Source organism: Leopardus geoffroyi, chromosome B4 (assembly GCF_018350155.1).
Source record: "Leopardus geoffroyi isolate Oge1 chromosome B4, O.geoffroyi_Oge1_pat1.0, whole genome shotgun sequence".
NCBI classification, from domain to species: Eukaryota; Metazoa; Chordata; class Mammalia; order Carnivora; family Felidae; genus Leopardus; species Leopardus geoffroyi.
In genome coordinates, this window is record NC_059341.1 from 37,627,823 (window position 1) to 37,652,765 (window position 24,943).

At 43.0% G+C, this 24,943-nt stretch overlaps 1 protein-coding gene and 1 long non-coding RNA gene across 15 annotated transcripts in view; one reads left to right on the plus strand and one right to left on the minus strand.

Annotated features, from left to right (window-relative positions):
* Nucleotides 1-21: 21 nt before the first annotated feature.
* On the plus strand, nucleotides 22-20,334 carry LOC123590793. Its single transcript, XR_006708980.1, has 2 exons — nucleotides 22-315; nucleotides 20,100-20,334. It is a non-coding gene; the product is annotated as an uncharacterized LOC123590793 (long non-coding RNA).
* The window catches only part of LOC123590788 (maestro heat-like repeat-containing protein family member 1), a 95,152-nt gene continuing 80,177 nt past the window's right edge, over nucleotides 9,969-24,943 (minus strand). For 11 of the 14 annotated variants that reach the window (XM_045464268.1, XM_045464267.1, XM_045464277.1 and 8 more), the window contains 5 exons: nucleotides 20,953-21,111; nucleotides 20,445-20,567; nucleotides 18,605-18,710; nucleotides 16,726-16,791; nucleotides 9,969-10,589 (listed from right to left, as the gene is read on the minus strand). In XM_045464268.1, coding sequence (XP_045320224.1) covers nucleotides 10,261-10,589; nucleotides 16,726-16,791; nucleotides 18,605-18,710; nucleotides 20,445-20,567; nucleotides 20,953-21,111 — 783 coding nt within the window. In that variant the 3' untranslated portion in view covers nucleotides 9,969-10,260. Of the gene's footprint in view, nucleotides 10,590-16,725; nucleotides 16,792-18,604; nucleotides 18,711-20,444; nucleotides 20,568-20,952; nucleotides 21,112-24,943 lie in introns of those variants that run through there. The other 3 variants (XM_045464275.1, XM_045464283.1, XM_045464281.1) reach the window with 3 other exon arrangements.

Sequence of the window (24,943 nt, forward strand, 5' to 3'; positions counted from 1 at the left end):
GGAGCGTGCTGCGTTGCCACGCCCCCGCACCACTGCGCCCGCGCACCCCTGAACTCGAAGGGGTGGGTGGGAGTTGGTCTCCTTTTGCTCCACTGCGCTTGCGCGGCAGACTCAGGGCTGGGCTTTTTTTCTGGCGCTGGGAGTCCTGGTCATGACAGACCCCTAGAGGCTGTGGTCTGAAATGCTCGCTGGGTTTTGGCCCTATCGCTTCAAAGCTCCACCTCCGTCCTCCACCTCCCCCACCCCCCACTCCTGGTATGAAGCCTCTAATTTAAGAAGCACCTTTGGAGAAATAGAAGATGATAAGACGTGAAGGTAAGTCGGGTCTGGTGGTAGAAGACTTTAAACAGCAAAATAGTACACTTAGACTTCATACTTGTTAAAAACAAACAAAATTCAAGTACATTTGGAGATCTAATTGGCTTTTTTAAACAGTTCTTGAATCCATAGCATCCCATCTAGGAAGCATAGGGGAGCTCCACTAAGTTAAACAAAAGAAAGGATTTTAAAGACAAAGAAGACTTTTAAAAAAAAATGAATTTGGGGGCGCCTGGGTGGCTCAGTCGGTTAAGCATCTGACTTCGGCTCAGGTCATGATCTCACGGTCCGTGAGTTCGAGCCCCGCGTCCGGCTCTGGGCTGATGGCTCAGAGCCTGGAGCCTGCTTCCGATTCTGTGTCTCCTTCTCTCTCTGCCCCTCCCCCATTCATGCTCTGTCTCTCTCTGTCTCAAAAATAAATAAAAACGTTAAAAAAACTAAAAAAAAAAATGAATTTGTTAGCAAGGAATTTGTTTAGGCAAGGTTGCCCACCACCATCCCCTTCCAACTGGAGCAGAAGGAGTATATCAGTAAATTTCCTAGTGGTTGACCAGGAAATTCCATGCTGACTAGTTAAAGGTTACAATTCCTGGAGGTTGAAACTGCAGTTAGGGTAGGTATTGAGTCTTGGTTTACTGACTTGGCCTAAGTGATGCATTTTGGGCCTGTGGTTTTCTTTTTAACATACTGTAGGCAATTTGCAAGTCACTAAAATGTTTTTAAACACAGAGGTTAAGTTGCAAAGGCAATGTCTTGGAAATATTAAACTGGAAGCAGTATGAAGGTGATGCCAACAGGCCAGGTCCAGGGACTTGGCAGTGCTGGGGGGGGGGAGGGGTGGCTTATTTGGAGGTTCTAGCAGGGGAGCGCATCTACTTGTATACCCTTGACTGAAGAACGGTCCTCCTCTATCGGGGAAGGTTGTCCTCTTCGACCAAGCACGCATGCAAACTGGTGGAGCCGCTCTGGAAAACAGTGTGGAGGTTCCTCAAAAAATTAAAAAATTTAAAATAGAACTACCCTATGACCCAGCAATGGCACTACAAGGAATTTATCCAAAGGATACAGGAGTGCTGATTCAAAGGGGCACATGTACCCCAATGTTTATAGCAGTACTATCAACGGTAGTCAAAGTATAGAAAGAGCCCAAATGTCCATGGATGAATGGATAAAGAAGATGTGGTTTATATATACAATGGAATACTACTTGGCAATGAAAAAGAATGAAATCTTGCCATTGGTGACAACATGGATGGAACTGGAGGGTATTATGCTAAATGAAATAAGTCAGTCAGAGAAAGACAGATATCATGTGTTTTCATTCATACGTGGAATTTTGAGAAACTTAACAGAAGACCATAGGGGAAGGGAAGGAAAAATAAGTTACAGAGAGGGAGGCAAACCATGAGACTTTTAAATACAGAGAACAAACTGAAGGTTGATGGGGGTGGGGAATTGGGACAGGGGGGAAAATGGGTGATGGGCATTGAGGAGGGTACTTGTTTGGATGAGCACTGGGTGTTGTATGTAAGTGATGAGTCACGAGAATCTACCCCTGAAGCCAAGACTACACTGTATACACTGTATGTTAGCTAAGTTGAGAATAAATTATTTTTTAAAAAATCAAACCTGAGCCAGCAGGAAATGAAAGCAGAATTTATTGAAAGTATAGAAAGAGTACAGTTACACAAAGTGTCTGGGAGACTCAGAAAGGAAAGGAGAGAGAGTCTGGTCTATGTTTGGGGTCTGGGTTTTTATCCAGGAGTGTGGTCTGTTGTACGTGTCCTCAGGCATCCAGGAACCGGTTAGAACAAAGAGGAGGGCCCAAGTGTTATTACGTGGAGCCAGAGGGTCTTGGTGTCATGATGTCTAGTGCCAGTGGAACACATAGGATGGCTTCATCCCGTCATTCATGCCTGGTCCTTCCTTAGATGTTGTCTCTTACGAAGAAGACATACATTATTTGCACTATGAGGCATGTGTAAGGTGGGGGTGGGCGCAAGTCCTAGCAAGAATAGAAGCAGGAAAAGGAGAAAAAAGCAGATTTTTATGAAGTCCTTCAGTTTCCCTATCTCAAAGGGTGTTTGGGAGGGAGAGAGACCAGAAGCAAGCAAAGAAGCCAGGTTAGATAGAAAAGCAGACAATGCAATAGGGACATGGACTTCAAGAGTGCCAGCGGTAGGAACGGAGGGGATGGAGGCAGTTCCTGCTAGGCCATAAACCTGCATATGACCCTCTGTCTTCCCCTCATCCTCACTGTATGGCTTATATACAAGATTGACACTCCTAATGTTGGACCCTGGGCTTTGTCCCAAAGGTAAAATCAAGACTGTCAGCCCTATGTAGACCACCTCTGCATTTCTTATTAAATAGTCTTAGATGGTGCCATTCACTGAATTAACTCCAAGACCTTCTTAACAAACTCCTCTCAAAACTCAAATCCAGGGAGAAAAAATTGCCTATTCACGTACAAATACATTTTCTATAACTCAACAGTGAGAGCTGCTTAAGCCCATTATATATGCCTTTTTGCCTCTGCTGCTAATAACCTCAAAGCTACATGTGTGCTATTTTAGTTTTTCATTGATCAGCATTTTTTGATACTTTTCTTTTTCTGTTCTTATTACTTCTTGATCATTTTAAGTCCATACTCTAGTAAGTCAGACCATCTGGATTCAGATCCCTGCTCCACTATTAACAACCTCAATGAACTTGCAAGCTGTTTAAGCACTCTGAGCCTTAGTGAGCCTCAGTTTTCTCAGCTCTAAAATGGAGATAGTGACAGAACCGACCTTATAGGATTCTTGTGAGATAAGGTGCTAAGGTACCTTGCATGCCACATTATAAAAGCTCAACAAAGGTTAGCTGTTACTAATATTAATTTAGCATTCCTGTGCTTTTTTTTTTTAAAAAAACCATTTTTTTAGAAAAAAAATTTTTTTTCTTTTATTTTTTGAGAGAGAGAGACAGAGCACAAGCAGGGGAGGGGCAGAAAGAGAGGGAGACACAGAATCCAAAGCAGGCTCCAGGCTCTGAGCTGTCAGCACAGAGCCCAACACCGGGCTCACAGGGCTCAAACTCACACAGACTGCGAGATCATGACCTGAGCCAAAGTCGGACACTTAACCCACTGAGCTACCCAGGCACCCCTAGCATTCCTATGCTTTTATTTTAAGTTTCCTTAGATCCCCTGTAGATACAGCTGTGCTCTAAATCTTACAGTAAATAAATAAAATCTAATAATAAGTAAACTTGGGTCCTAAGTGTAAATCAAATTTTGAGATTTAGGCTTTTGGCAATTGGAAGTAGAGCAAAAATGAGGAGGTCAGGAGTGATGATGCATTTTGAAGGGGGGTAGGAATATTCTTTGTTATGCAGTTTGATGGGGTACACATTAGTTACATGCCATGCTGCAGGCAGAACCAGGATTTCTCAAAGGCATCTTTTTTCCAAGGTATAGCCTGGCCTTAACATTCATCCATTCAATAAATACCAACTGAGCATCAGTCCAGAAGCTGAATTATCTTAGTAAACTCAGAAAGTGTCAGATAACTGGGACGCCTGGGTGGCTCAGTCAGTTGTGCCCAACTCTTGATTTTGGCTCAGGTCATGATCTCCCTGTTCATGGGTTTGAGCCCCGCATCAGGCTCTGCACTGACAGTGTGGAGCCTTCTTGGGATTCTCTCTCTATCCCTCTCTCTCTGCCCCTCACCTGCTCATGCTCTCTCTCTCTCTCTCTCTCTCAAAATAAATGTAAAAAAAAAAGTGTCAGACTACAAATGCATGATCACTAAATTTACATCCATACCAATGGATTCCTTTATAACGGAGCTGTTTCCAGTGAGTGGAAGCTAATTTATCTCTTTCTATTCAGGAAGCCAATGTGAATTGGAAGATTTCTTGGTAAGCATAGAATCAGAACAAGGAAAACATAGAAATTTGAGTGAAATGTATCACCTACTTACTGGGAAAATCCCATGAAATGTGCCTGTCATCTAAGAGAAAAACTCTAGAGACCAGATTTCTCCCATCCCCAAGAATCCATGTGCCTCTCCTGGAACAGTGGAAGATGCACCCTAATATTATTTCTAGTTTATTCGATTACTATGTCCAGTGCATATCTAGGTGTATGACTTTTCCTCATTAAGCCACACTCTCGTAGACATGGGATACACTCTGTTTCCTCACATAATAGGTTGATCTAATTCATTGGACTGAATTTATAGGCTACCCCATCAATGTTTCCATGAGGTATTCAGCAGTGTTTGAAAACGGAGGACTAGAGTTCAGGAAAGAGATAGAAGCTCGGTATATGGATTTGATCACCCCTGAGTAAAAGAACTAAAGCCTTGGTAAGTGATAAAATTTCTGAAGATGTGAACAGTTAAAATGCAGGGGGGAGGGGAGGCATTGACATGCAAAAAATGATGTCTGACCCTTACCTTATACCGTATATAAAAACTAACACAAAATGGGGGCACCTGGGTGGCTCAATCAGTTGCACATCTGACTTTTGATTTCAGCTCAGGTCATGATGGGATCAACCCCTGCCACACTTGCTCACTCACTATCTCTCTTAAAAAAAAAAAAAAGTTAAATTTTAACACAAAATGGATTTAAATGTAAAAGCTAAAAGTATAAAGCTCTTAGAAGAAAACAGAGAGGATTTGGATTTGGCAATGATTTCTTGGATGGGATACCAAAAGCATAGGCGCAAAAGTAAAAATGGATAAATTGGACAACAATAAACATTAAAACTTCTGTGCATCAAAAGACACAATCAACAGAGTGAAAAGGCCACCTACAGAATGAGAGAAGATATTTGCAAACCATGTATCTAATAAGGGGCTAATATTTAGAATATGTAAAGAACTTCTGCAACTTAACAACAGCAAAGACAAAACAGCCCAGTTAAAAAGTGGGCAAAAGGAGGGGTGCCTGGGTGGCTCAGCTGGTTGAGCATCTGACTCTTGATTTTGGCTTAGGTCACAATTTCATGGTTTGTGAGATCGGGCCCCATGTTGGGCCCCTCAATAATAGCATGGAGCCTGCTTGGAATTCTTTCTCTCTCTCTCTCTCTCTCTCTCTCTCTCTCTCTCTCTCTCTCAAAATAAATAAACTTTATAAATAAGTAAAGAAATGAAGAAAGGAAGAAATAAAAACGGGCAAAAGGATCTGAATAGACATTTTTCTGAAGAAAAGATATAGTTGGCCAACAAGCACATGAAAAAATCCTCAATATCACTCATCACAAGGGAAATGCAAACCAAAACCACAATGACATACCACCTCATACCCATTAGGATGGTTACTATAAAACACACAGGAAAATAACAAGAGTTAGTAAGGGCATGAAAAAATTGGAACCTTTGTGCACTGCTAGTGGGAATGTAAAATGGTGTAGCTACTATGGAACACAGTATGGCGGGTCCTCAAACAATTAAAAATAGAATTAGCATATGATATAGCAGTTCCACTTCTCGGTGTCTACCCAAAAGTGGTGAAAGTAGGGAGTTGAACAGGTATTTGTACACGTTTATAGCCACATTATTCATGATAGCCAAAAGGTTGAAGCAGCCTGTGTCCATCAAGAGATGAATGAACAAAATGTGGTATTTATATACAATGGAGTATTTTTCAGCCTTAAAATGAAAGGAAATTCTGACATCTGCTACAACATGGATGAACCTTGAGGACATTATAGTCAGGGTTATCCAGAGAGACAGATTCAATAGGATGTGTATAGCAAAAGATTTATTTTAAGGAATTGGCTCACAAAGTGGAGGCTTTGCAGGCCCAAAATCTGGTGAGGTAAGCCAGCAGGCAGACTAGAGACTCAGGGAAGAGTTGCAGTTCAAGTACAAAGGGTGTCTGCTGGCAGAATCTCTTGCTCTGGGAATCCGTTGTTCTGTTAAGGCCTTCACCTGATTACATGCATTATGGAGAATAATCTGCTCTACTCAAAGTCCACTGATTTAAATGCTAATCTCATCTAAAAACTACCTTCACAGAAACATCCGGAATAATGTTTAATCAAATATTTGGGAACCATGGTCCATCCAAGTTAACACATAAAATTAACCATCATATCATGATAAGTGAAGTAAGCCAGTCACAAAAAGACAAATACTGTATGATTCCACTTAAAGGAGGTACCTAGAGTAGTCAAATTCATAGAGACAGAAAGTAGAATGGAAATTACCAGGGACTGAGTCGAGTGGGAAATTGTGAATTGTTGTTTACTGGGTATAGAGTTTCAGTTTTATGAGAGGAAGAGAGTTCTGGACATTGGTTGCCAACAAAGTCAACATACTTAACACTAAACCATACACTTAAAAATGGTTAATATGGTTAATCTTATGTTATATATATTTTGCCACACATTTTTTAAAGAGAAGAAAACAGGGAATGACCTTTAAGAAATGGCCACATTTGGGGGAAAGGAAGGTGAGAGATTGATTAACTAGAGGAGTAGAATGCAAATTAGGGCCACCACGGAGCTAAAAGAGAAAATGATCAAAAATATTGGATACAGCAAGGTCAAGAAGGACAATAATTAGAAGGAAATTCCCTGGCAACTTAATAAGGGAGAGTCAGTACAGTAGTTTGAACAAAATCACTTTGCAAGGGTTAAGAAAAGTCTAAATGATGAGAAGGCTGGAGGAGCAGAAGTGCTCCACCCGTTCAAGGAGTCTGGAGGGGAGGAGACAAGGGGGAGATGCGTGCTGGAAGGCAGAAGAAGGGGAAACCATGCAAAGGAAGACAGGGGGTGCTGATGTAAGGACCAAGTGAAAGGGCAACTCTTCCCTCTGCCATTGACCAGCTTCCTCTGCCAGGTAGCCTGATTTGGGCAAGATCTCCCCCAAATACAAGACTAAGGGCCCTACAGAATCCTGATACAGACAAGGCAGCTGTCTTAGTACAGAATGGGCAGCCAGGGAGTGGTTGCAAGAATTAGAGATCATGACAGGGTTGGGGGTATCCTGAGAAGTCCAAGTTTGAAGGAAATTGCAGTGAAAGTCAGAAAGCCAAAAACAGAACGAAAAGGTAGGCCAAAGGCCAGCGGGGCAAATGCCAATACACAAAGCAGGGAAAGTCTCAGTGCTTGGGTTCAGAAGCTAAGTCAGAGTAGTGTTTCTTCTTTAAAGTTTAGTTCTTCTGCCACCTCTCACCAACCACACCTATGTCATCCCAAATTGTTGATGCTGCTCTACTCATTCAGAGGAGACTGCCTAGTGTTAATTAGGGTTCTCCAGGGAAACAGAACCAATAGGGTGTGTGTGTGTGTGTGTGTGTGTGTGTGTGTGTGTGTGTGTGTGTGTATAGAAAGAGAAAGACTGACTTAAGGAATTGCCAATTACGGAGGCCAGCAAGTCCAATATATATAGGGTGGCCCATTAGGCTGGAGACACAGGGAAGAGCTCATGTTCCAGTTCAAGTCCAAAGGTCATCTGCTGGTAGAATTCCTTCTAGCTCTCAGGAGGTCAGTTTTGTTTTGTTTTAAGTTTATTTATTTATTTTGAGAGAGAGAGACAGAGAGAGAGAGAGAGAGAGAGAGAGAGAGAGAGAGAGAGAATCCTAAACAGTCTCCATGCCATCAGCATGGAGCCCCTCATAGGGCTCAGTCTCACAAACCATGAGATCATGACCTGAGCCAAAAGCAAGAGTCAGATACTTAACCCACTGAGCCACCCAGGCGTCCCAGGAATTTATTCTGTTCAGGTCTTCAACTGATGGGATGAGGCCCACCCACATTATAGAGGGCAGTCTGATTAACTTATATACAATTGCAATGTTAATCTCATCCAAAGGCATCCTCATAGAAACATCCAGAATAATGTTTAACCAAATATCTGGGAGCTATGGCTCAACCATGTTGACACATAAAATTAACCATCTTACCCAGGTAATAATTATAGCCATTAGTAAACACTTATTTATATACAAAGTACACAGCCATCTCCTTTCAGTCCATAACACCCATAAGGTAAGTTTGATATTCTCATTTTTAAATAGGAGGAAAACAGTTTTAGAAAGATTTTATCTAAAAGTTCATAAAATTCAGAAGCAATCAAAACCATTCTCATCATGGTTAACTTCAAAGAAATTAATTTAATCAATTTGACCAGAGTGGGAACTAGTTCTTTGGTCTTTCCACATCTTTCAAACTTCAAAGAACCAAGTTCCAATACCTAACCGGCATGACCTTTGTCAAAAAAAAAAAAAAAAAATCATTGCCCTCTTACTTTGTGCCTGGCAAACCGCTAAGCACTTCATATTCATTACCCTCTTTAATCCCTACAGCAATGTTGAAAGTTTAAGTAAATCCATCAAGATTGGGTTTTGCCTGTGACAAAAAACTCAAATAGCATTGGGTAAGACAGATAAAATTTTACCTCTAACCCTCCAACCCCCCAGATAAAGTCTGAAGGTATCCAAACTGGTAAACAGCTCTACCATCATAACTGGCCTAGGTTTTTTCTATCCTTGTGTTCTGCCATCTTCAGTAGATCACTTCCTCCTGATGATCTGTGATAGCTATTTAGCTCCAACCATCATGCCTATGTTCCAGTCACCAGGGAGACGTGACAAAGATGGATGGGCCCCTGCCCTTGAAGAACATGTCTTGGAAATCATATATGCTACTTTCTCTTCCACCCACCTGGGTGGGTCAGACCTAGCAGCAAGGCAGGATAGGAAACATATTCCTTTTTCTAGGCAACCAAACACACAGTTAAAAAAAAAAGAAGGGGAGAAACAATACTGGAGGATCCACAGGCAGTATTATCAAGGCCATTTCCAGATGAGACGTCAGACGCACAGCAGTGAAGTGCAGAGCTCTGAGGTAGGATAAAAGAACTAGTCGCTAATAATGGTTATGTGGGAGAGGGAGCAAGGATTCAAGTCTGAGTTTTAGAGTGATTTTTAAGTGTTGTTTTCTAAGTTAACTTATTTTGAGAAAGAGAAAGAGCATGAGCAGGAGAGAGGTAGAGAGAGAGAAGGATAGAGAGAATCCCAAGCAGGATCTGCACTGTCAGCACATAGCCCGATGCAGGGCTCGAACCCATGAAACTGAGATCATGACCTGAGCCCAAATCAAGAGCCAGATGTTTAAGTGACTGAGCCACTCAGGCACCCCAAGTGTGTGTGTGTTTTTTTTAATTTAAGTAATCTCTTCACCCTACATGGGGCTTGAATTCACAACTCCAAGGTCAAGAGTCACATGCTCTTCCAACTGAGCCAGCCAGGCACCCCTAGAGTGATTTTTAAAAACAAATTAGAATGGACTCAAACTTATCCCCACAAGAATGTCACTTACTCTGTTGCAATCTGATGTGCTTTTTTAAGTGAGAGAGATAGGGCTGGTATTACTGCCACTCCACTGTTTACACCCACAGCCTACCTTTTTCTGTTCCAACCTGAAATCTGAATGTGCCCATATAAGTGTGTCAGGCCTAGAAATTTCATCCAAGGTGTGAGGCGGTGGGGGGAAAAGGATCAGAAACCAGGGGGTGTGCTGTTCCACCATCCTACTCCTCCTCACTCTCGTCATTTGGAATTTTACCTGAAGGTTGAAGGAGATACAAAGCTGTCCCTGTCACTCAGGTTTATCCCCAATCCCCCAAAACTAGGATGAAAGTCACCTTGTCTTAGGATGAGAAAATAAGTTGTATTGACAAATGTATATGCTGATAGCCAACAATCCCCTAGGGAGAGACACATACTGTGCCTTCTAGGATCAAAACCGCCTCCTTGGGTGTAATCCCAGGTAGCCCGTCCAGTTGGAAAAAGGTAGGAGAGCTACTGTGAATCAAAGTACTGCTTATCTGGACAACAAATGGAAAAGGCTTCAGTCCCAGAGCAATTAGGTGCAACTTATTTAGGGGCAGGCCCAGCTTCTGTAGGTGGACTTTCAGATGTTGGGACCTGTGACCATATTGATTATTTATCTGAATTGCCTATTATGAGTGGAGTAGTTTTCACCCTCCTATTGTGCCAGTTGCACAAGGAATTTAGAGGGCCTCGAAGCCAATTCCAGATATTCTTTTTCTGATTGTCATCATCATCTCTTTCCTGTTTGACAGTCTTAAACAGCCGCTTCTTTCTCTCTGAGGTTTTCATGCCAGTGACTTTGAAGATGTTATTGCTCAGCTGGCTCATCCTGGAAGCAGACATAGACTCGGGATTAAGATATTCATCAAGGTTTTTCAGGGTAGTAGTGACCAAAGACTGGATAGATTCCACAGGATCATTCCTCAGACTTCCAATAGCTGAAACCAGAAAGGAGGTCAACTCAGATTCTCAGTCTCCAAGGATGCCATTTTTTTCCACCCCACATGCCAGGTTATTATTCTATAACTTCATTTAGAATAATTTTTGTCACCGTAAAAGTAATACTTCTTTTACTGTAGAAAAAATGTTTAAATAGAAATCATTTTTTTAAAGGAAAGAAAGAAAAATCACTCACCCCTCGCCCAGAGATAAGACTGTTAATATTTTCGTTCCTATCTTTGCAGTATATATTTTTTAAGTAATCTCTGTGCCCAACATGGGGCTCACACTTATGACCACGAGATCAAGAGTTGCACGCTGTGCTAAGCCAGCCAGTCACGCCAGTAGTATTTTTTTTAAATACCGAATATGGACACTTCTTTTTACAAAAATAAGATTTACATTTTTTTTCTTCCCACAAAATATTCTGCTATACACCGTAATATCCAATCACATGATTCTATCATAATTTCTTTGATGAACTCTCTATTAGTGAATAATTAGGTCATTTGCAATTTTTCACTGTTATAAACAATAAGTATTAATTCTTTCAACAGCTGTTACTGAGCGCTTACTATCCACTCAGGTGCTAGGGATACAGTGGTGAACAAGAAAGATTCCCCACCCTCAAGAACTTAACATTCTAGTGGAGGAAAGACAAAACAAACAAGCAAATGTAAATGAAGTATGAGGAAGGGAATTTAACAGAGTAATGGCAGTGAATACCTGGGAAGGAGCTCTTTAGATAGACCAGTCAGGGAATGCCTCTCTGAGAAGGCAACATTTGAGCTGAGAAGTAAGAAGCTACATGAAGAGAAAGGGCAGAAGCACTCCCGAAGGTTGAAGGTTGGGATGGGGGCTTCTATTCACAATGTAGAAAGTAGCCAGTGTAGCTGCACCTTCTAGTGGGGGGGATGGTGCTATAGGCTAAGGGTGGAGAGACAGTCAGAAACCAGATCAGTCAGGGCCTCGTGGCCAAAGGTAAGGGACCAGACTTCGACCTGAAGAACAATGGAAAGCCACTGAAGGGTTTTAAGCAAGGGGCGACATGATTCAATGTACATGTTTCAAAGAGAATCTGGCTTCTGTGTAGAGAAGAGACAGGGGTGGGGGTTGTTAAAATGGTCCAGTTAGGGAATGGCCTACAGGGGGGCTTAGATCCAGGTGGAGGGATGGAGACTGGAAATTACTTAGCATGCAAAGAATAAAGAGAATAGGACAGATGTTGGCTCAAAAGGGCCTTCAAGCCCATCAGAGTCTACTGCTTCATGTTGATCTCAATTGTACTTAGTACAGGCGGAAGAACTGGGCTCAAGCTACACAGTAAATACATAAATCCTGTGAAGAGCCATCTCATGATCACAAGGTTTGTTAGGCACTAGATATGGGTGTAAATGTAACCGGAATTACTTTTGTTGGGGAAAAAAGTCCCTCCTGTCTACGTCATTTAGGCAGTCTTTCTGAGAGGCTCGCTGGGATGAGGAAGGCAGTTCTCTGGTATGCTGAGGAGTCTAGGGTATTCATTCTAGGTGTACCTTCCCTGACATGCTCCAGTCACTGGGAATAGGGCTCTACTACCCAGTAGAGACCTCAGTTGTAAAAAAAAAAAAAATGAGGAGAAGGCAATAGAGGTACAAAACATTAGGGTCAGACGCCAGGGTTAGAGCCCTAATGGGACAGATGCTGCTACCTGGTCACTGGGGGGCAGGAGAAGGCATGGCTACTCTTAACAGCAGCTAACAAACTCATTCTTCCTTGACCAGAACTCTGAGCACCCTCTCTGTCAGCTGCTTCTGGCACCCTGCCCGGCCTCGGTCCAGAAGACTAAGCCAACTCAACACAAAGGTTCTGTGGGACACGTCTGTGCCCAGCAAAGCACAGGTCTTTATATGCATCTGTATCTGATACTTAAACAATGTTTAAGATCAGCACTATTATCCTCATGATACTGATGAAGAAACTGAGGCACAGAGACAGTAACTCGCTCAAGTTCACATGGCTCGTTATTGAGAGAGCCAGTATTTGAAACTGGGCTAGCCGACATTGGAGCCTGTGTTTTTCATTACACATTGACTTGGAAGAAAAGACCCTTAAAAGTCATTTACCTCACTACTTTTTACTCTCTAGATAAAGAGCAGTGAATAAGCCAGAAAGGAAACAGAAACTTGTCTTTCTGCAGTGCCTGCTAGGCATTTCCTCTGAAAGATGAGCCACCATCCCTTTATTTATTTATTTATTTATTTATTTATTTATTACATTTATTTATTTTTGAGAGACAGAAAGAGACAGAGTGCAAGCAGGGGAGGGGCAGAGATAGAGGGAGACACAGAATCAGAAGCAGGCTCCAGGCTCTGAGCTGTCAGCACAGAGCCCGACACAGGGCTTGAACCCATGAACCGTGAGACCATGACCTGAGCTGAAGTCAGACGCTTAACCGACTGAGCCACCCCGGCACCCCATAGCCACCATCCCTTTAAAAGCAGCATATCCAGAGTATTAGCTCGAAGCAGGTCCCAGGAAGGTAAGTGGGCTCCAACCGGAAGGCAGGTCCCTGAGGACAAGCATGTGCAGCACTAGAACAGTGACAACAGCAAAGCTGTGGTACTCGTGTCAGGCTGTTCTGACACGCACACCCACTCTTATGTACACAAGGACCCGCACACAGGGGCAGGGCTGTAAAAGCCAACATTCTCTCCATCTTGTCTCTGCATCAAAGGAAGCAAACTGTGGCATGGAAGAATTCAAGCATCATTTCCATTTGGCACTGGAATGAACCACACAGGCACCACTTAGCACAAGCACCCTGAATCCTTTCCACCCCACCCCCCACCTTGGAGGAGTTGAGAACTGTGTTTCCTGAAGTATCCCTACCACCCACAGCAAAGTCCTAAATCCTTACCATGGCCGAAAAGGCTGGCAGGATTCTGGCCCCGCTGCTGTTCTCTGAGCTCATCTCCTGTTCTTCCTTTTGCTCACTCCACATGAACGCGCTGACTGCTTGTTCCTCCTTGAACATGCCAGGTGCTCTTCCCTCAGCTACTCAGATGGTTCACTCCCTCACTTCCTCCAGGTCTCCGCTCCAATGCCTCTTATCGGTGGGGGCACCCCTGCCCCGCCCTCTGACCCTTGGATCCCTGGTCCTGCCTCACCTTCTCCATAGTGCTTATCTAACACATATGTACTTGGTTAGGGCTCCTCCCCTACCCCGCTGGAAGGGGTGCTGTAGCAGGGTGGGGACATCAGTTTTGTTCGCTGCAATTTCCCAGGGCTTAGAAGAATACCTGGTAGACAGCAGGTCTTTAATAATTAAGAAACTAATTTAATTGAGAGCAAGTGCAGAAGTACCTCCTATAGCAAACATAGGTATGGCTGTTTGGCTATTTTAGGGACCAAAGGATTTTGCAGGGGAGGTAAAATTTCTCTTCTGATATATGTTGGGAATCTCAGCTCTTCTTCCTCCACACCCCAACTCCTGTTCCCTCTTTTTCAGGACTTTGATGAAATTAAAGGACAATGGAGTGAGCATTCATTAGTGCAAAGGTCCCTGAATTTGGAGGTACCTGGGTGGCTCAGTCAGTTAAGCGTCTGACTTCGGCTCAGGTCATGATCTCACAGCTCACGGGATTGAGCCCTGCATGGAGCTCCATGCTGACAGCGTGAAGCCTGCTTCAGATTCTCTCTCACTCTCCCTCTCTCTCTACCCCTCCATTTCTCTCTCTCAAAATAAATAAATAAATAAACTTAAAAAAAAAAAAAAAGTTCCCTGAATTGGAAATTCTAGCTCTGGCTCTCCTAGTAATTCACTTCTATGATTGTGGACAAATGACTCAGCCTCTGAAATTAGGAGGGTTAGAGACTGGGACTAGGAAACACTTCTCTGAAGTACCCCTAACTTCAGAGGCAGAAGAGAATAAATGCGTAGCCTCAAGGATCTGGATGAATTACCTCAAATCTCATATACTCCACAAATCTTTAGAACCTCTTTATCTTAAAAATTCATGTATAATTTGCATTCTACTCCAAAACATGTCTATTATTAAAACAGTTTAATGTTTTAATTTTTAAAAGAGTATCATTTAGAAATATATACTAAAATATTTATAGATGAATAATATGGAGTCTGAGGTTTGGCTCAGAATAAGCTGGCAGGGAGGGGTGTAGGTAGAGAAACAGAGGAAACAAGGTAACCATGAGTTGATACTTGTTGAAGCTGGGGGACAGGGTTGGAGGGTTTATTATACTATTTGCTAGATTTTTTTTTAATGTTTAGCTATTTTTGAGAGAGCAGGTGGGGAAAGGGCAGAGAGAGAGAGGGGGACAGAGGATCAAAAGCCGGCTCCATGCGGGGTTCAAACTCACAAACTGTGAGATTATGACCTAAGCCAAAGTCAGATGCTTAACCAACAGAGCCACTCAGGTGCCCCTATTTGCTATGCTAAAAACTAAAAGAAAAATCTTAAATTAGCTGGAGAAAAGGGATAGATTAACCTGCAAAGGAACAAAAATTAATGACAGCAGGCTCCTTTTAGCAGCAAAGAAAGCCAGAAGACAGTAGTATATCTTCAAAGTGCTGAGAAATAAACTGTTGGTCTCGAATTGTGTCACTATTAGGGGCACCTGGCTGGCTAAATCAGGGGAGTATGTGGCTCTTGATCTCCGGGTTGTGGGTTCAAGTCGCACATTAGATATAGAGATTACTTTTAAAAAATAAAATTGTTAATTAAAAAAAAAGAATTGTGAGGGGCGCCTGGGTGGCGCAGTCGGTTAAGCGTCCGACTTCAGCCAGGTCACGATCTCGCGGTCCGTGAGTTCGAGCCCCGCGTCGGGCTCTGAGCTGATGGCTCAGAGCCTGGAGCCTGTTTCCGATTCTGTGTCTCCCTCTCTCTCTGCCCCTCCCCCGTTCATGCTCTGTCTCTCTCTGTCCCAAAAATAAATAAAACGTTGAAAAAAAAAATTAAAAAAAAAAAAAAGAATTGTGCCACTAGTAAAGCTACCTTGCAAGAATGGTGATAAAAAGTCATTACAAACAAGCAAAATCCAAGAGAGCATAACATCAAGATACTAGCACTAAAGAAACTTCTAAAAAGTGTACTTCAGGATGAAAAAAAATGAAGGATGGTTAGAGATAGAGAAAGGAATGGAGAGCATATAACGCTGCAGTAAGCCCTCACTCTTTGTATAATGTAACAACAAGAATCATAGTATCTAAATTCTGGGTTATAAAAAAAAAAAAGAACTAAAATATTCAGTAACAAAAGCCTGTAAATTGGGAGGGGTGGTAATTGGAACTCATGTCAACACAGGAAGGAAGGTTAAAATGTTTTACTCTAAACCCTGTTAAGCTCAATATGCATGATAAAAGCCTACTCTCTGGTATCCAGCCCGGAGAAACACTTACACCTGTATACAAGGAGACATATGTGTATACACACACACATACACACACACACACACACACACACACACACACACACATATATATCTGTTGCAGAAAGTTATATATATATGTATATATGTATGTATATATATATAACATTGTATATCCTATAATATATTACAGTATATATTATATGTTACATAACATATATATTCTATGTGTACACAGCAAAAGCATACAAGACTACATAACAAACAGGGGAAGAGGGTAGAGGAGCCAGACTTGAGGGTGAATAGAACTTTACCCCCCAAAAAAGAACTTTACCCTTATCAATAATGTTCCCTTTTTTTTTTTTTTTTTGCAAACAGACTACATTCATGCATTTCTTCTGTAAATAAAAATTAACTTTAAAATATTTTTACTGCAATAAAAAGCACAAAACTGCAAGTTCTTTAGGGGACAGGGGGTGTCTCCCTTGAACACCACTGTAGCATCAGCAACTGACAGCACATGATAAATTTTGAGGGACTAGAACATTTTGGTTAGCCTTGTTTTTCTCTAAGCAGCAACACAATGGATAACTTGTTTTCTTCCTCCTACTTCTCCCCATTTTCTCCTTGTCCATATAACATTTATAGTGGTAAAGACATACTTTATTTAAAGTAACAAAACATGTCCTTAAGGGATTCCCCCTCTTCCTTTCTGTCTTGCCCCATGCCTTGTGGTACCCAGAACCCAGGTACAAGGCCCGGACTCACCATTCTGTAACAGCTCCACATCATCCTCGTGAATTCGTTTCATGGTTAACCTCTTAATTGTTAATCCTAAGGATAGGACAGATGTAAAGTCCTTTCAGAATTCCAGACCTTTGGGCCACCCTTTCCCCTCCTCTAGCGAACAAGGAAGTGTGTAAACCAGTTCTAGCAAGAAATGTTTCTCCAAGATTCCCTGTGGCCCACGTGTCAGTATTCTAGTGAAAGAGCAATGCTCAGAGCAGCTGTGACCCAGGAAAATGTTGTTGGCAGATGACAAGTAGGGCATGAATCCAGGGTGTCAAACTCCATGGGGTTCCCACACCAATTGGAAAATGAACAAAGGGCATGAGGCAACTAACTAATCTGCAAAAATAAAATATGCATTGTCAGTAAACATAGGAAAAATGTTTAATCTCACTACTGGTAAAAAAAAATATTAATCAGAACAACAGCAAGCTACTCTTTTCACCTATCAAATTGGTAATGAATGTTAAAGTACTACCCAGGGTTAGCAAATATCTGCAACATGGATACATACATGCAGTACTGGTAACAATGGGAAATGATTGCAGCTTTTTAGACGGCAGTTTAAGCACCAAAATCCTTAAAGTTGTGCCTACCCTTTGGGCCCAGCAATTCTACTTATTAAGAAATTTATCTTGGAGCGCCTGGACGGCTCAGTCCATTGAGCATCCAACTTCAGCTCAGATCATGATCTCACACTTCTTGGGTTTGAGCCCCGTGTCCTGCTCTGTGCTGACAGCTCAGAGCCTGAAGCCTGCTTCAGATTCTGTGTCTCCCTCTCTTTCTTCCTGCCCCTCACCTGCTCGTGCTTTCTCTCTCTCAAAAACAAACATTAAGAAAAAAAATTTTTTGAAGAAATTTATCTTAAAATAATCATGATGGCATGTAGAGATTTAAGCACTGTCTCTCTGCTTATAAAAACAAAAGATGACACAGTCTCAATATTCAAAAATAAGAACTGGTTAAATGGTTTCATAAATCTACCTGTAAAATGGAATTAATATTATGCAGTGATTTAAAAAAAAATGTTGAAGGGTATGTAATGGCATGTATTTGTGATAGGCAAGGGAAAAAACAGTATACCAAACTTCATGGTTTTTAAAATGGCTGTGTGTGTGTGTGTGTGTGTGTGTGTGTGTGTGTGTGTGTATAGTATAATCTTAGGGGAAAATTCTAGAATGTTAGCAGTGGTTAAATCCAAATGGTAGAATTTCTGGCATTATTTATCTTCTTCTTTTTTGCCACTCTGAATTTTTTTAAGTTTTCTAACACAAACACACACTGTACTGCTATTATAATTTGAAACAAAAATATTTTTGAAAATCCATGGGGTTCCAGTGGAAGCAATAGTTGTTTCCTTTTCAAACATGTATGGTTCTTTTCCCCACAAAGCAGAGTGCAGTCAGTGTGGGTGGACCCACACAGAGTGGGGCAAAGGCACAGAGCCTTCTCTTCTTCCTCCAGCCTTCCTAACATGGATTTCTTTTCATGCTTATTTATTTATTTTGAGAGAGAGAGAGCCGGTGAACTGTGGAGAGGCAGAGAGAGAGGGAGAGAATCCCAAGCAGGTTCTGTTCTGTCAGTGCAGAGCCAACATGAGACTCTATCTCACAAAGAGTGAGATCAGGGCCTGAGCCCAAATCAAGATTCGGATGCTCAACTGACTGAGCCACCCAGGTGCCCCTCTAACATGGACTTTGAGCCTGGGTCACAGGACAGCCTCTCTAATCAAGTCAGAGCTAGGAAAGGAAGTGACCTGTTTCACAGTACCATGGTTCTGGCTTAGCCCTTGTGGAAGGTCAAGGAGGGTCCCTTGCTGAAGACAAGAGGGAAGAGCTGCCAGGAGGAAGCATCTTACCTATGAAGTTGATGGCAGCTTCCCGTAGGAAGGACTGAGGGCTCGTCAGGAAGTCGAAGCTCTGGGACAGAAACTCCCCCACAAGCTGTATGTTTTTTGTGCCCACCTGCGGAGCCAAAGAGGGGTGGTGCTGACCAGAAGCTGGGGGGGGGGGGGGGGGCGGCGCCTGGGAGCACCACTAGAGGTCCCCTCACCCCCCTCACCCTGTCCACAAGCAGCACTGTTCTGTCTTCAGTCAGCTGAAAGAGTTTCGATCTGGAACCTCAGAGATCCCTACCCCAGTGACAGGGCAGACTTAGCAGGAAGTTCATAAAGGGGATTTTGCTGCTTCACACCAACATGATAAGGGGAAACACAACTGGTGTGGAGCCAGGAGACCCAGGGCTGAATACTGACTCTGACACTGGCTCCAGTTTTCTTTTCTTTTCTTTTTTTTTTTTATAGAATTTGTTGGCCAGTTGGCTAATGTACAGTGTGTAGTGTGCTCTTGGTTTTGGGGGTAGATTCCCGTGATTCATCCCTTACATACAACACCCAGTGCTCATCCCAACAAGTGCCCTCCTCAATGCCCATCACCAACTTTCCCTTCTTCCCCACCCCCCCATCAACTCTCAGTTTGTCCTCTGTATTTAAGAGTCTCTTATGGTTTGCCTCCCTCCCTCTCTGTTTTAAACTATTTTTTCCCCTTCCCTTCCCCCATGGTCTTCTGTTAAGTTTCTCAAGTTCCACATATGAATGAAAACATATGGTATCTGTCTTTCTCTGACTAACTTATTTCACTTAGCATCATACCCTCCAGTTCCATCCATGTTGTTGCAAATGGCCCGATTTCATTCTTTCTCATTGCCAAATAGTATTCCATTGTATTATACCCCAACTTCCTTATCCATTCATCAGTTGATGGACATTTGGGCTCTTTCCATGATTTGGCTATTGTTGAAAATGCTGCTATAAACATTGGGGTACATGTGCCCCGATGCATCACCACTCCTGTATCCCTTGGGTAAATTCCTAGCAGTGCTATTGCTGGGTCATAGGGTAGATCTATTTTTAACTTTTTGAGGAATCTCCACACTGTTTTCCAAAGTGGCTGCAACATCACTCATCATCAGGGAAATACAAATCAAAACCACATTGAGATACCACCTCACACCAGTCAGAGTGGCTAAAATTAACTCAGGAAACAACAGATGCTGGTGAGGATGTAGAGAAACGGGAACCCTCTTGGTGGGAATGCAAACTGGCTTCGGTTTTCTGATCTTTAAGAGTGGATATATAAGACCTGCCCATCCTTCCCAGAATTGCAAGGCTCCAGTGGGATAATGGATATAAAAGTACTTTGTAAACCTTAAGTGGTCTACCTGTGTAAGGCAATAAGCACCCAAGTCCATAATATTAAAATTACTAATGTTAATTCCTAATCTACTTACTTAGCCCTTAAATATTTACTTTTCAACAAGGATTCCTGACCTCATCCCTATTCTTGACTTCGTAGGAGCCACAGACCCTAACACCATGACCACTAAAGCCCTGATGACTCCTGCCTGCATCTCTTCCTGCCAAGTGTCACCAGAAAACCTCTGCCCCATTGCCATCTACTACCCTCACATGACCTCCCTAGCCTCTGAAAGCAGACACTGGGATGCTAAGAGAATCAAATACGAAGAACCAAGGACTGGCCTCCCAAATGTGTGTTCTCAGATTTTGCTGATGGTAAAGAATGAGAATTGGGGAAGAAAGAATGTATCTTCTGTCAGCCCTCCCCTCCTTAGCCTCTTAGCCTGCCTTTGGGTTCCTGACATGAGTATTGTGGCCTGGCTTCTCAGAGACTCTCACTCACCAGGTACTTGCACGTTTCTTCCAATACCTGGATATGATCACTGAGGGTGGTGTGCTGGAATGTCTGTGTGAGTGATGACCAGCCAATCACCTTAGTCCACTCAGTCAGGGCCCCTCCACAGGCCTACGGGATGGAGAGAAGGGGATCCCCAAAGCCTCACTCCTATGGCTCTGTGGAGCCAGGGCAGGAGGCTAAGTGGAAGACCATGAAGGTAGCCCCCAGGGGGCTCAGCTGAGGGTTTGGAGCTGGAATCAGGTAAAACGTGGGACCTTGTTCAGGACATGGGACATAAATAGCTTCAGGGAACAGAACCATATCAGGATGAGATCAACAGCACCCAAAAGAGAGGGTAAAAGTGCTCAGAGCCAGCCCCGAGGATGACACCAAAGATGTGGACAGGAAATGTACAGCCAAGGCTGGGCTCATGAAATAGAGTCAAAGGGAAGGGGGCTCTGCTCTAGCAAAAAAAGGAGGGGTGGGAATCTGCCAGGACAGGGGTCGCCAGTACCTTGACTACCTCGGTGTTATTATCCTGAATGCTAAGTAGCAGCGGGACTAGAAAACTGTAGATCTCTCTTCGGGTGATGGCTCCCGGCTTGAATTTGTGAACTCGATGCAGCATGTGGCCCAGGGCAGAGGTGGCCGAGATCTTCACCAGGTCCCTCTCCTGCCACGAAGAGCAAAACGGAGATGGGGCGGCTGTGCTTTCCCTCTGGCCCTGCCTGGCCTGGCTCCCTACTCCCACATCTCATTTCCACGTCCAAAGTACGCTGATGATACTGTGTTTACCATGTAAAGGCAACACGGTTTGTGTATCTGAGTAATTCTCTTTAGAGTCCAGAGCTAGTAAGTCCCTCTGTTAAGGCACAGGCTTAGAAAAGCCAAGATCATAGTTTCAGTTCTGCCCTGGGCCACACTGACAGCTTAATTTCTCTTCTAAGGATTTAGCTAAGGATTTGGCTAAAATTTCAGCAAAATTTTTATTTTTTTAAAAAAAATTTTTTTAACGTTTATTTATTTTTGAGACAGAGAGAGACAGAGCATGAACGGGGGAGGGTCAGAGAGAGAGGGAGACACAGAATCAGAAACAGGCTCCAGGCTCTGAGCCATCAGCACAGAGCCCGACGCGGGGCTGGAACTCACGGACCATGAGATCATGACCTGAGCCGAAGTCGGATGCTCAACCGACTGAGCGACCCAGGCGCCCCAGCGAAATTTTTAAAAATACCTATAGCTATCCTAGTTATACTGTGAATAAAATTGTTTAAATCGATATTAGCTTGTACTAATTAACAACGGTCATAAACAGCTAAACTGTACACTTTCAAGAGTATATTCTATGTTAATTGAACAAATGCTTATTGGGTAGCTCTCAGGAGCTAGGCATAGCACCAAATAACAGAGATGTGGTGGGACAAAACAGATAGTCCCTGAACTTGTAGGGTTTGGGAAGCAGACATTTTAACAAAATAGATATACATGTTGTTATTTTTTGCACAGTGAACCTAATAACAAAACAGATGATTCAGTGTTAGTACTTTAACTAAAAAGTATCACAGGCAGTTTGGCTCAAGATCAGTGATTGAGTACTGCTTCACTTATCCCTTCCTGCCCCAAATCCCTGAAAGAAATAGTAGAGACACGTCTCTTTAAATCCATAATGGTTCTGAAATAGTAGATGGGATCCTCCCTGACAGAGGACTAGAATGTCCCTGAAAGACACACAGCAGACAGGATTGGAATTAAAGTTGAAACCACAGCCCAAAGTGTGGGCAAGAACAGACTGCTGGAGAAGGTGGGCATGTTCTGGGAATGCTCCAAGCTTAACAGCTCTGAATGTGAGGAGCAGAAGCGGATGCTGGGCAACTGACAGGGTGGTCATTTGGAGAGGGGTAGTCCAGGGGCACAGCACAGTGTCTCCTTCCGTGCTGCCCTCCCAGTATCCTCCTTGCTAAATAGCAAGCAGGAGAGAGACATACCACCCCCACAGAGCAGGGAGTGTGCTATCTCGACCAGAGAGAGGGGATGGGGCCCTGCGAGTCTGGCAACACCCAGGAAGAACAGGGAATCCCACAGTCAAAGACTGGCTATTGGTGCATCCTACTGGCCACATATCCCTGGACACGTCCCACAGTTACTGAAGCCAGGCTGCAGTCATAGGTATTACTTTCACAGAGGGCTGGCCAAGAGTCAGTAGTGTAAACTTTCCAGAACTCACCACCAAGACTCACCAAATGTTCAGGAAAACCAGGACCACAAGAGAAACAAACAAAAACCTGCACCACCCAGGATACAATTAATAATACAATGTAGGGGCGCCTGGGTAGCTCAGTCGGTTGGGCGTCCGACTTTGGCTCAGGTCACGATTTCACTGTCCGTGAGTTCGAGCCCCACGTCGGGCTCTGTGCTGACTGCTCAGAGCCTGGAGCCTGTTTCCGATTCTGTGTCTCCCTCTCTCTCTGCTCCTCCCCCGTTCATGCTCTGTCTCTCTCTGTCCCAAAAATAAATAAACGTTAAAATAAATAAATAAATAAATAAATAAATAAATAAATAATACAATGTAAACAAAACCTTAGAGACAGTATAATTGAATCATCCAGAAGATTTTGTAATATCTATCTATATCTCTCTATAGATAGTTTGAAATTATAAATAAATGAGTAAGTAAACTTTGAAATTATAAATAAATGAGTAAATAAATAAATACAGGCAAAAGTAAGGTAGTGTCTCTATAGAATAATGTAATAGCTATTCAGATACCACACCATCAACTAGAAGAGAAAAATAAAGAGGAAGGACCTGCTTCATAAAAAAATATTAAATAAAAATTCAACAGGTGGGTTGGATAGCAGAATAACCACAGCTAAAGTGTGAGTTAGTAAGAGGAGAATCAGCCCAGAAATTCTTCCAAGGTGGACAAAGAGATGGGAAATATGAAAGAAAAATGAAGAAACACGGAGAATAAATCTAAAGAAATTGCAAAGGACAGAACAGAAAGAAGAGAAAAAAAGAGGATATAGCAACAAAATAATAGAAGAAAATTTTACAAATGGTAAAACAACAGAGATTTGCCTAAGTTCCTCTGGCTAGGTGAATCATAAAAGCAGCACCAGGAACCCAGATCCTATGACCCGAGGGTCAGTGTTCTTTTCATTCTGGCAGGTTGTCATTGTGTACATGATAACCGTTTACTATTTCTTGATTAGACCATAGATCTCAACTTTCCATTCTAGCAATATGGGAGAAAAGATAACCTGATAACTTTACCACTATAAATGCCTTTAAATGCTAGATAATAAATACCCCCAAAATTTTTTTAAATTTTTTTAATGTTTTTATTTTTCAGAGAGAGAGAGAGCGCGCATGAGTGGGGGAGGGGCAGAGAGAGAGGGAGACCCAGAATTCAAAGCAGGCTCCAGGCTCTGAGCTGTCAGCACAGAGCCCAACGTGGGGCTCGAACTCAGGAACTGCGAGATCATGACCTGAGCTGAAGTCAGATGCTCAACTGACTGAGCCACCCAGGTGCCCCTACCCCCCTAAATTTTTTAATGTATAGCTAAGCTTTAAGGAAGTAAGAGAGATTCCCAGAAGCCAAAGATGAAGAGGTTCCTGACACTCCAGCTACTGTGGGGGTAGGAGGATGCCACCAGTCTCAATAGCTGAGGGGCACATCTGTTCATACCAGCTGGTCTCCCTGGCTGGCCCACAAGGAAACCAGAAACTGGGAAGCAAGCACGCTGGGCAGACAGCTCCAAGAGAAGCCCTCTACTTAATGCACGAAGTTTCTTTTTCTTCCCTTGATTCTCTCATGTCACAGTTCCAAAACAAGCCCCATGGGAGTCTATAGGAGCCAAAACTCTGAGGGAGGGGAAGCTTACTCTCCATCTGAAGGAGCTGAGACCCCAAGAGGATGGATAAGCCCCCATTGCTTTATTTCCTCTGCCATCATGCCACTTGGCCCCGTTGTGGGCACATAGAGGTGCCTGGCACTGCAGAGTAACTAAAGTACCAGCTTTCTTGTGAGACAACTGGAAAAAGGGAGCCCCAAAGAACTGTAAAACCAGGGAGGTAACAGAGAGGGAGGAGCTAGGGAGAGTGACCCTATAAAGTTGTTTATGAACTCCTGTGTTCACTCCATGCATAGATCTGACCCTAAACCACATACCATAGACTTTGAAAACTGAACTACAGGACAGACAACAGTCCAGGTCCCAGGCTGAGATGTGAAATGGATTGGTATTGGTGTAGGCAGTTCAGATTCCTGAGCCTTTGAGTCCTTTTGACAAGGTTCCTAGCATTCTAAGGTTCCTGTGTTATCTGGGAGAAGGGTAAAGTTGTGACTTGTCTCCCCACACTTCACTCCAGAACCAATTTCATAGCAGGGTGCCATTTTTTTTTTCCTTCAGTGGCTCCTGGTGAGAGAATGGGTAGATAACTGTGTGCTAGGTCTGTCTGTAATGGAGAATGCACTGGGGACAACCCTATGCATGGCTTCAGGT